Genomic DNA, 13,152 nt, shown 5'->3' on the forward strand with positions numbered 1-13,152 from the left:
AAGGCTAAGACCTCACTAAAAATGAGGTCAACAAGTATCTAACAAACATCCAGCAACTGCCAATGGAAAAAAAAAATAATAGAATTAATGTAAATCTGAAAGTTTTGTCATTGGGGAAGAAATACATGAGTTTTAATTCTTAATTTTTGTTTCCTTTTTCATTTCAAGCATACATAAACATGCCCATGATGTCAGCTCTACACAAACAGGATGCATTTTCTAGTATTCTTGAATAGTTTATTAAATCTATACTAAAGCAATTGCCATAATTCTCTATCATAGATGCCGCCATGGATTCCCCGCTTCCTGCAATTACAACCTCAGTTAACGTCCGACTACCATTTACCTGTTAAACTAGCGTGACCCTTTCCCTTTCCCTTTCCCTTTCCCAATGGATTGCTCTTGCTACAATCAGTGCCCACCCCGGCAATAATCCAACGTCCAGGTCTTCAACCATTCAATATATTTGAAAAAAATTTAATATTTTCATCTGGATCCTTAAGCGATCCTGGAAGTACTATTTATGGAAGGTTTTATAACTAGAAATAATCAATGGTGAACTAATACTTGTTACTTTTAAGTAGATTTTCATAGACTTTGTCTAGTTTCTTATTTTAGGTTTTTTGAAGGCAAATAGGACACTGAAGCATGTAAAAAGTGATTAAATGATAAATATTGAAACGCAATTCTAGGTTTCCTCTTATATTGTGTGCTTTTTGAATTTATATTCTTTGAGTGTTTTGAAGGTGTGGATGGTTAGTTCCGGTGAGACTCACTAAAACAATGTGAGGCCCGGTTCCTCTCATTATTGGGGGATTTATATCCTTGTTCGCATCTATTCAAATATTTCGTCATTGGTTTTGTATGAACTTTGTCTCCGTTGGAACTTTAAGTTTGTCATTATTTTCTTGTAAAATTTTAGGTTTTTGGGCAATTATCAAATTATCTTCTCAATGAATAAAATTTGTTTGTTGTCCTTATATTAAAAGAAACGCAATTTTCTACTAGAACTATGAATTAATACATGTAAACTAAGATTTTTTTTATATTTCCATCATGTATCTTATCGTATACTGCATTAGAAATCATATACCCTTAATTATCCTACATCAATTAGTTTAGAGATATGATTGTGTTAACATTCTGATTAAAGGTAAAAACATAATAATTAGTTCCAGTCAGAAACCTTCCAAAAATAATACTTCCACGATTGCTTAAGAATCCAAATGAAAATATTCATTTTTTTTATAGACTCTATTTTCTTATTTTGGGTTCTTCAAAAGCAAATAAGACTCTGAGACATGTACACAAATGATTGAAAATGCAATTCTAGGATTCCTCTTATATTGTGTTTGTTGAATTTGTATTATTTGAGTGTTTCAACAGTTTAGATGATTAATTCCGGTGAGACTCATTGTAACAGTGTAAGACTCGGTTTCTCTCATCGGGGTGATTTATATCCTTCTCCTTGTCTATTTAAATATTTAGTCATTGGTTTCGCATGAACTTAGTCTGTGCTGAAACTTTATGTCATTATTTTCTTGTTAATTTAAGACTTTTGGACAATTATCAAATTATCATTTCAATGAATAAAATGTGTTTGTTGTCCTTATATTGAAAAAAATAATTTTTTCTGCTAAACCTATGAATTAATACATGTGAGCTAAGAATTTTTTATATTTTCATATTATATGTTATTCTAGACTATATTAGATATCCTAGACCCTTAACTATCCTACATCAAATTAGTATGATAGATATGCCAGTGTTATCATTCTAATTAAAAGATGCAACAAAAACAAAAAACAAGTTGTGGTTCTAAACAAATACAACATAATTATAGTGAAGATCAAAACTACATTGCTACATTCAGTGGGTGATATGATCATGAGAATTTTTAGATTGGATTATAAATTTAAAATTTTTTAATAAACAGTATCAATCTCACATTAAAAAAATTGAATTTGTTAAATTAAACTAGTAGGCAATCCGATATCCTAAATTATTTCCATGATTTATTGAAAATAAATATACCACTACATGAGCTAATAAAAACAAAAGCTTAAAGAATAAAAGCTATCATTTGGATCGCAAAAAATAATTGCAATAGCATACCACTCCTTATTTTTTTAAAGTTATTAGGCAAAAGATTCGGAAAGAATACCAAAAACACAATAAAAGGATTTAATTAGGTCTTTAGATGTTAACACATATTATGAATGTTATTTTAGAACTATCACCCTAATAATTAAGGTCCTTAAAAAGAAATCAGCACTTGTCTCTCACAAGCATGAAAACAAAATGATAAGAAATAGATCTCATCATTAAGGTCAAATAATGGATCATCATTAGGATGAAATTTTGTTTAGCTTACACAAACAATTGAAAGGATCTCAAGTAAAATCAAACTAATTAAACAATAAGTATATTGAGTTGAGTTCCAATAACCATTATCTTTTCCTCTCAAACCTATTAGCCATTCATCATCACAAAAATCGCCCACAATAAGGCAAATCCCATTGAAGAAATTGTAGTTAATGGATGCTTTTTTGAGGATTAATTAGATAGAGTTTTTGAGTAACAATTAAACTCTTTCACGGATGCATTAAATTCATGAGAAAATTACAATTGCAACAGAAGTTTGTATCCAAGTGTGTTGAATTAGAAAGTGACCTATGTTAAAATTAGCTCAAGAACCAAACAGATACTTAAACAAGAGTTATAACCTAAATTTAGAGTTTAAGTTAAAATTAATTCAAAGAAAATTGCACATACATATGAACAAAAGCCAAAATTTGAACCTGAAATTAAAATTGAGTATAAGATAACTTTAAACCTAAGTCTCAAATAGGCACTAAATTTAAAGCCAAAATTGAAGCTACAATTATATTTTGAGTACAAATTATAAGTATAACATGAATCAAATCCTAAATGGCAAGAGGATCATTTAGTTCAATGCCCTTAAATGTGCAATCGAAAAATTTTAGTTTTTCATGGTTGACAAGTTGATTAAATTGATCAAACTGAATAGAAAAAAAAAAAAAAAAAAAACGATTTTAACATAAATGGGGTAGTTTATAGACAACTGAATAAACTGATATGAACGTTCAATAAGAAAAGGAACAGCTTGAGACTACTAAAGGTAATGAATCAATTGAAAAAGCAAATTTAACCACTGATGAAAAAGTTATAGCAAAAATATCATTACCATTAAACTATAATTAATTTGTTTTAAATATTAATTTCTTGGAATACAAATTCATAAATGAAAGCAAAATTACATCAATATTTCAATGAATTAAACAAAAGACATAAACATAACCTAAATTTTAAATTTTAATTGAATATAAAAGTGTGTACATCAACTCCACAGATAAAAAAATCCATCTAGGATGGCTTCCTGTAAGGTTATTTGTCCAAATAGGCATTTCATTTTGTGTACTTTCATGTTTTTAATTTCTTTACCATCTTATCATATAGAATTAGATTATAAATAAATATAAGAAAATCAGAGGATGCATCTTAGTATTATAGTATTTTCATTACTAGTTCCATATAATTTACATGCATGAATTGCAAGATTTGCATGAAGGTATTCATAGTAAAATAAAAATTATAGCAATTATAAATCTATTGAGAATGTCAGCTCAAAAATGTGGAGTTTAAGCTAGAAGATAACCTAATGACACGCATAAATTCAGAAGTCTCCTGTGTTATCCATTAAGAACTTAATTGTAAGAAATGTGGGGCCTTACAAATTTTTTCCATGCAATACAAATTGAAAATCTTGAGAAGTATTAATGCAGTCATGCCTTCGATGTGTACAATTTGAAATTACTTCATGAACCTATTGCCGGTACCATGAATTCTACTCTCTTAAGCTCCCTTTGTCGTCAATTCACATCCAACACTTATCAAATGGACCTACACAATTTGTTCTTAACTTAAATGCAAGGATTGTGTCCACTACTGAAAATTGACATAACAGTTTACCCGTTCCATGGGATGGTATGTTTTTAATGAATTATATTGCAAGAGCACAACAATTTACCCATATTTGCATGACAAGATATTAAAGGATTAATTCATGAAAGCTTAAAATTTCAAAGCTGGGCATAATGATGATAAATTGAAAACTTGCGCTAAATGGGAATGCAACTCATGTATATTGACTCTTAGTTTTTGTTTATTATTTCATTTCTAGTATAAAAAAACTATGCCTACGATGTTAGCTCCTACACAAATGGGATGTTTTCTTTATCATGTCTGGACAGTGTTTTAGTTCTAACTCATTAACATTCTATTTCAACTCACCTCATAGAATTCAATTAGCACCTAGCAAGTTTTGAATCAATAGCACAAATAATTTTCTAATTATTACACATTGCAATGCCTTCATTATGCTACTCACATATCCTTATAATAATTGTGTATGTGTTTTCCTGTTGTTGTTATGTTTGCTCTAATGGTTCTATAAGTTTTCCACAATCCTCTAGCAATTCCCACCTTTCTGTATTGTTGTCTCTTACTTATTTCCCACTACCTATTGCAGTCAAGCAATTATCACATCAACTATTGTGCACCTTTTATTTTCTCTTTAGCTGTAGTGTATGTTATCTTTTCTGTTGGGTTGATATTTTTGCCTTCCAATTGCCATAATTAATGCCATCTCCAACAGCCGACCTCCATCCAGGCCATCTACTACTCAACAGTTTGAAAAAAAGGGAAATTTACATACATACCACACATATCTTATGTATTTACATATCTAACACCCAAATTTAGATATCTATGCTTAACATCTTAGTGTCATAAACCTATACGTGAAAAGGTGTGTTGCACTTTTAAAAAGATAATGATGGTGATATTTTTATGTGAAGTTAAAGATTTAAGTGGCATGCATGTAATATGAATGTTTAGGTGATAGATTTGTAACTATGTGATAGAATTAAAAAACAATTCATAATAAAAGAAGCGCTTGATTGACAAATGGATCAAAGCAATTACAAACTCTGCCAAATAGAATTTAAAATAAAATATACATTTCACAATGAAACCTATAATAAACTAATTCACTCGAAAATATTAAACATCTCCAAACTTGATCACCGCTTGGCATCAACATTGATGTCAAGCTTGGAAGGGATTTGAGTATTCCTCCCTCTGTCCTCTTCGAATCTCGCTAACATACTTGTTGGTATCCTCTCGATGGGTCCTTTCCTCAACATCATTGAGTCGTTGTAGCACTCGGTGGAGCTTTCATTGTAACTCTTACATGATAAAATCCTAATCAGGTTCTAGCAATTTCCTCCGCAACGGCATGATTAGGAATTGGGGGGGTAGATGAAATAAGGTGAGTAGGGGTGATGTAAGATGGGAAAGAAAAATTTTGGGTGGGGTAGTGGTGGATGCCGGGAACCCTAGGATAGAACTAGGGCTAAGCTAACTCTGATACCAAATGATAACGGAATCAACCAAACAAAAATAGAAAAGTTGAATTGAATTACAGAAATCAAACGGAAAATTACAACTGACATACGGGAATCTAAAATTGCAACAACTAATAAAACAAACTCAAGCTAGGGAATAGATCCAAAGATGGTGATGGTGGCCAGTCGGGGTTTGGAAGACAGCGAGTGGACCAGACAATTGCCAAGCAGAAAACAACAAAGCGGTTGTTTCCTCGATGTCGAACAGTAAGGAAACAATGGGGAGCAATGTGGGAGGGTTGTCTAGGGTGATGGCAGCAAGGATGAAGGGTTGAATGGTGGCAACAGTAAAGAGGAATGGTTGGACAACAGCGACAACGAAGATGGAGGGTTGGAACAATAATGAAAGTGAGGCGGAAGGGTTGAGCAGAAGAAATCTAAAAGAAAACAGCAAAAGAGTTGTTATCGGGACAGCCCATAACGAGGAAGGCGTTGCAGTGAAGCGGGAGGGACGTGAAAAGTATAGAGAAGATACACATGGCTTGGAGAACAAGATTCAGCTGAAGCACCATTTAGAATCTTAAGATACAATCTTCGAAGGGAAGAAGAGACACTGGCGGCTATCTCGATGCAAAGCACACAAAAAACTAAATCTAAAACATTAGGAAAGCGAGTATATAGTAATAGGATATCTATGAGTGGCTCAAGGAGACCGACTAACTCCACCACAACCAAAATACTTGGATCAGTTTGATCCAAGCACGAAAGTGGGATCCGCTTCTCGTCGCGGGAAATTTCGTGTGTGTGGATTAACCATGTGTTAATTATTTAGTTCTCATATGACTTTTATGATATATTACAATTTAAAATTACTCTTAATCATTTATTTTTCAAAATTGTTAAATATATGGAGCATGTGACTCACCTACCGCGTCACACCTACCTCTCTCCCACTTACCTCTCTCCACATACCTCTCTCCCTCTTATTTGAATAGCCTATTTTGGTATGTCATAAGTGTCAAGTCAAGTCCTCTTGAGAGTTAGAAGAGAGAAAGGAAGAGAGAAAGAGAAATGAAGTTTATTTTGTAAACGTCGAGGCACTCCACGGTGTAATTTCTCAAAGTACTAAAATTCTCTGCAGCTCTGTGGACGTAGGCAAATTAGCCGAACCACATAAATTTGTGTGTTATTTTCTGGTTTGTAACTTTTTTATCCGGTTTTTTTTCATTTTATTGTTGTTATCTTTCATAACAATTGGTATCAGAGCTTTGGTTTGATACTGAAAGAAAACGATGCGCGAAGACAAAGTGATGGCATCGGGGATTGGAAAGTTCAATGGCACAAATTTTGATTACTAGAGGATGCAGATAGAGTACTACCTCTATGGGAAGAAACTTCATCTTTCGTTACTGGGAAAACAATCAAAAAAGATGGACGAGACGGAATGGAATCTGTTGGATCGACAGGTTCTAGAGGTTATTCAATTAACCCTGTCAAGATCTGTTGCTTACAACGTTATCAAGGAAATGATTACTGCAGATCTCATGACGGTTTTATCAGGTATGTATGAAAAGTCATCGGCGAATAACAAGATACACTTGATGAAAAATTTATTCAACTTGAAGATGATGAAAGGTGTGTCTGTTGCTTAACACCTGAAAGATTTCAGCACAAATCAGTTATCGTCTGTTGAAATTGATTTTGACGATGACATACGTGCGTTGATATTGTTGGCTTCATTGTCAAATTGAAAGGTGTGTCTGTTGCTTAACACCTGAAAGATTTCAGCACAAATCAGTTATCGTCTGTTGAAATTGATTTTGACGATGACATACGTGCGTTGATATTGTTGGCTTCATTGTCAAATAACTGAGAAATCATGAGAATGATAGTTAGCAATTATATAGATAAATTTAAACTGAAATATGATGATATTTGTGACTTGATTTTGGCTGAGGAGTTGCGCAGGAAAAATTATGGCGAGACCTCGGGTTCGAATTCGGCACTGAATGTTGATTCCAGAGGGAGATCACAGGACAGAAACTCAAACAGAGGAAGATCAAAATCAAAGTTTGTTCAACAAGCAACCTGCTATAATTGTGGGAAGGCTGACCACATAAAAAGGAACTACAAAAATTCTAAGAAGAAAAAGAATGATAGCGATAATGTTGTAACTGAAGAAATACATGATGTGCTATAGCTGGCAGTTCACAGTCATGTTGATGACTGGATACTGGATTCAAGGACTTCCTTCCATACATCTTCTCATCGGGAATTGATGCAAAAATATGTTGCAGGTGACTTTAGGAAGGTATATCTGGCTGATGAAAAAACTCTGAATGTGGTGGAGATGGGAGACGTTGATATTACACTCTCTAACAAGAGCAAATGAACTTTGCAAAAAGTCGTGCACGTTCCTGAGTTGAAGAAAAACCTCATTTTTGTTGGGCAGCTCAATGATGGCGGTCATTCAGTAGTTTTCTCAGATAGCACCTAGAAGGTTACCGAAGGAGCATTAGTACTAGCTCAGGGTAAGAAAACTGACACACTATATATGACTACAGGTTTACTCAGGCATGAACAAATGAGTCAGAGGTGTCTTATGGGGAAGCAGAAGGTCAGTTTCTTGAAAGGTGACAGAGCGCCAAGGGCAGAAAAAGTGAATTCTGTACACACAAATGTGTGGGGACCTTCTCCAGTGGCATCTCTTGGAGGCTCTAATTACTATAGAAAGGTAAGGTTTGTTGATCTACAAAAAACCACAGTGCAGCGCAGTGATGGAAGTGAAGATGAGAGGGTTCGGGGCACCAATTCCAATTATTCCGCAGAAAGATGGTAGAGAACCACAGAGCAATAAAGAAATCTTGCAATATGAAAAATTCGAGCAAATGTGACTGATAGAACTTCCAGCAGAAAAGAAGTCATTGCACAACAAGTGGGTGTATCGGGTGAAGACTGAGCGTGATGACAGTAAGAGGTACAAGGCTGAACTTGTTGAAAAAGAAGACTTTCAGCAGAGACAGAATAGACAGAATATTATCCATGCGGTGGGATTTGTAAGCATATACATGAGTAACACAAGAAAGAGCTTGGAGGTACAAGGCTATGTTGACGGTGATATGTCAACTAAGGGTGTCACTCTTGAGAAACTGAAGTTGTGCTCGACTTCAGTTGGTCTTATAGCGTAAGATAGAGGCTTTGAGTTGTAAAGGTGGAGGATATCATGTTTGAAGAAAATGATCAGTACAGTCAACAGATGATGCAGTCAATGTTTCAGTCTCCAAGTGGGAGAATTGTTAAATATATGGAGTTTGTGACTTACCTACCTCACCTACCGTGTCCCACCTACCTCTCTGCCTCTTCTTTAAATAGTCTCTTTTTGTAACGTCAAGCGAAGCCAAGTTCTCTTGAGAGCTAAGAAAGAGAAAGAAAGTTTTTTTTATAAACGTCAAGGTGTTCGACAGTGTAATTTATTGAATTACTAAAGTCCTCTGCAGCTTCGTAGACGTAGGCAAATTAGCTGAACCACGTAAATCTGTGTATTATTTTTTTGTTTGCAATTTTCAATCCGGTTTTTTTTTTCACTTTCTTGTCGCCGTTTTTCATAACAAAATTTTCAAATTTATTTAGTGAGTTTAAATCTTAACTAAAACCTCACGCCTTACCTAAACCTAAAGAGAAAATGTCAAATATCAAATTATGAAAATTTAAATCTTAAATTTAACTATTAAAGATGAAATAATTTGGCATAACTGTCCAAATAAATATAAACAACAACACAATAATCAATTATTGGCGTGTAAACAATGACAAAAAGAGAACTACTTTGGCAACGGATTTAGAGTAAGATTTAACAGGGATTTGACCTAAATCCTGCTAGACGGTTAGTTTGGACAATATAAAGCCGCGGATTTCATAAATCCGGATTTTATTAATTTCGGCCTAAAATCCAGGTTTTAGTAATCCTGTACTGAATCGACGGATTGAGTAAATCAGGAATGGGCGATTCGTGCGAAAAGGAAGATATGAAGTTACCTTCCTCTATCTGCCTCCATGGTTTCGGGCAGGAGCAGGGCGGAAGGAGAAGAAAAATGGAGTTTCGAGTCTCTGTACGCCGCGTTCCCGCCGTTGCCTTCCCAGTCTAATTGCGATTGTATCGCGAGAATTCGGTGACGAAGGCGACTGTTTTGGGCGAAACCGGGAGATGGGGTAGGGACGCAGGCGAGCGTTCGGGCAGGAGAGGGTTAAGGGTTTTGGGAAAAGGATATGGAATTGTTGTTTTAATTTAATTTATTAAAGTTAATTTAATTAAATAATAATTAATTATGATTAGATAAATATATGTAATTCCGTAATAACAATTTAATAACGAAACATTTTAAAATTTAAAATTTTTAATGGTTAATCTTTTAAAAATACAATCATAATAAATATAATTAAGAATTAAGAATTACTTAATGTTAAATTATTTTTAAATAAGTAATGTGTTTAATATTTTTTAATGATTAATTAATTAATATTTGGTATAATCAGAAATAAGATTTTAATTAAATTAAATTAAATAATTATTTTTATCATAATAATAATATAATTAAATTTTAATTATATTTTTTTATAATAACATGCTAACAAATTTTTAAATCCTCATATTTACCAAAACAGTTTTCACATTATTTAATTGGATTTATTAAATGAGTTGTCAAACAATTTTTTAGATCTAGGGCATGTTTGGGGCAACTTATTGGGCGTTCGGCATTTTCAAAACACGAATGATGGTTTGGTTCGCACTTTGGATCGGCCTCTCGGAAACGCGTGACGGAATGTCTTAAGAAATCACGGCCTCGAGATTCACGGTCCGCGTTCCGTCGGAGCTTATTATTGCTAAGCCCCTCGATCTCGTCCCCGATCTCACCTCCTTGCCCTAGCTTTGGGATTGAATTCTCATACCCATACCTCTCTCGACTGCCCTTCTCCTCTCTCTTCTTCGTCTGTGCTCTGGTTATTCACCTTTGCATTGGATTTTTTTCTCTGAGAACAATCTGCATACAATCACTCTGTCTTTTAGGTAGTGAACTGATTAGGTAATACCTCTTACGATTTATAGTTTTGCACGGGTCTTCTTCCATATTAGCAAATGACATGATCCTTCTATGTTTGTTTTCTTAAATTTTTCTCTTTTATTCTGTGAAATTTGTTTCGGTGATTCTTAGTCTTGGTTCTTGGAGAAAGGTCCTCAAGTTTGTTGGATTAGATTCATGAATTTCTTTCAAACATTGAAGGGCACGAATGAGTACATGGTGGTTAAGCTCTTTTCTTTTGCATAGCATGCATGAGTATATGGAATTTTACTTTTCTACTAGATTTTCATGGAACCCTAGAGTGTGTGCAACTGAAACCTTGGTGTAGCCTTGGTCAACATGCTTAGAATGCTAAAATATCAGGGGTAATTAGCATCATAGATATTTTTTATTGGATCAAAGAAGAATGTGGATGATTCTATTGGGTTTTGAGTGAAAGATTGTATTACACAGCTTATTTGTATTAACAAAAATGAGGTATTATGATATTACACCTTCAATCATGATCCATCTTCAAGAAGCCACAAAACTCCACAATGTGGACAAAAAACTCCAACATGTGGATAAAAGTGGAGTCTCTATGAGAAATATTTTTCCACACATGGAGCACCCATATAATGTGAAGTAATATTTTTCCATCATGTACATGTATTCTACTTTCAAGTATTATGATGAAGTAATATTTTTCCACACATGGAACACCCATATAATGTGAGGTGTGGCAACATAGCACATAGAATTCCTTTAAAATAAAATTGTGCATTGAAAACCCTTTGAGATTTGCTTTGAGCAATTATTTTAGTAAAGTTTCAAATAATATTTTTCAGTGATCGTCATCAATAACATGTAGGCATCATCTTCATTGACTCTATAAGAAAGCTGTAAGAAATTATGCCTTTAAAATGATGATATTTTTGTTGTCATGGAAAAGATTTTGATGAAATAAATGTATAAATTATTGTTCAGGCGTTAGATATTTTAGCCATCCAATGCATTGCTCACCACAATCATCATCCAAGTTTTGTACTCTCTTCTACCAGCTTCTTTTATGTGTTAAGGTGAAATCATTACATTTGTCGGAGTTTTGATGTGGTTTGTGAAGTTTTAAATCAATATGGGCTTCTAATATTATCCAATAAACTGATGGATTCAATAAAATTCATTGTTTCAAAAGATATTTTTGACTTCAAACAACCAAATGAACCTCTTAAGTTTATTTATTCATCTACATTGCCAACTAGGCTTGCGTGAGATTTTTTTCATGGTAAGCTATTGATGATATTGAGTGAACCTTTATTTAGCACCCAGATATTGAAGGTCAATTGTTTGGAATGTCATGGAAAGGAATCTTGTGATCTCTTTCTTTGCTAATTTTTTGCATCACTTTGTATGATCTGAAAGGTTAAGTATTAACTGAAACATGGGATTGACATCGGTGTTCTGTGTAAATCATTGGGCTTTCCCTTGGGTGAATTATCCTATGGCATACCTATTACAATTTGGTAACTTTTGTTTGTAGCGAAGGGTTTGGCAAATTGTTATGGCTAAGCCCTTACATTTTCACTCAAGATGACTTGATGACTTTAATCAATAAGGTTCAAGTTATTTTATGTTCATGCATTATGCTCGTCAAGTTCTATGTTAAACCCCTGTGCCTTTCCAGTTTGATGGCTACATGCTGCAATTATTTTTGTGAAAAATTTTCTTTAGCCAATTGTTGATTTTTAGATTTCATGTTAGAACTATCATAAGCTGCATAACTTTTGCACTAGCATCTTCTATAATGTTTTATTTTGTGACTCAATATTATTTATGGGATCAATATGGAAGTGTTGTGAAGTATCTTAATTTTAATCCTATTTTTTTTTCTTATAATCATATGTGATAATGCCAATTTTGAATAGTTACATATATAGTTATAAACGGAGCTCCAATGTAATGTTGCATGGCATGATATTTTCCCTAATTAGGTTATTTGTCTGATTCTTCTCTTTTCTTCCTTCTTCCCTTATCTTTTATCTTCTTACTCCAATTTCTTACTCGCCTGGAAATAAATGCTTTGGCATGCCTGTTGGAATTCGTTCTCTTTTTACCCTAATGATTGCCTGAAGGAAAGGCTGGTTGTTGGTAATTTAGAAAAGTTTGAGTTGTTGAAGCTTATTTTTCAAATACAAAAAGCTAGCTCAATGCAAAAGGGACATTATGTTATTTTCACTAATGTGAGGACCTTCAGGTTTTTTGTATCATGGGGTCCTTCTAATTGTATTTGCAGGTTGTGCTTATAGATGTTTTTGGGTGGAAAATATTGTGGTTGAAATATATGCTTCACTTCTTATTGAACTTCTAATCGAATTTTGGGCTAGTGCTTCTATTTTTAACTTTCTGGTTTGTATTATGAATCTTCTCAACTTTAATAATAGATGAGAGCATTTTCCTTTTGGATTTTTTTTGATATTATGGTTTGAAGGATATTTTATGGATGGAGGAGATCTCCTTATAATGATTCCAGTTGTTTCTTTTTTTCTTTTTTTGTTTAATGATAGAGCCCCTCCTTATTATCCTTACTTTTCTGCTTATTGGTATTTAATACAAATTTTTTATTTCTCATTCTATAATGGTCTAACATGATGAGTCTGTTACATGTT

At 33.5% G+C, this 13,152-nt stretch overlaps 1 protein-coding gene across 2 annotated transcripts in view; it reads right to left on the reverse strand.

Annotated features, from left to right (window-relative positions):
- The window catches only part of LOC110033618 (U3 small nucleolar RNA-associated protein 25), a 110,801-nt gene extending 101,122 nt beyond the window's left edge, over positions 1-9,679 (reverse strand). For both annotated transcript variants that reach the window (XR_002294967.1, XM_020737654.1), the window contains exon 1: positions 9,465-9,679. Coding sequence is in view for 1 of the 2 variants with exons in the window: in XM_020737654.1 (XP_020593313.1) it covers positions 9,465-9,484 (20 nt within the window). In the remaining variant the exon portion in view is untranslated. The remainder of the gene's footprint in view (positions 1-9,464) is intronic.
- Positions 9,680-13,152: the final 3,473 nt, after the last annotated feature.

Source organism: Phalaenopsis equestris, unplaced genomic scaffold (assembly GCF_001263595.1).
Source record: "Phalaenopsis equestris unplaced genomic scaffold, ASM126359v1 Scaffold001238, whole genome shotgun sequence".
Lineage (NCBI taxonomy): Eukaryota > Viridiplantae > Streptophyta > Magnoliopsida > Asparagales > Orchidaceae > Phalaenopsis > Phalaenopsis equestris.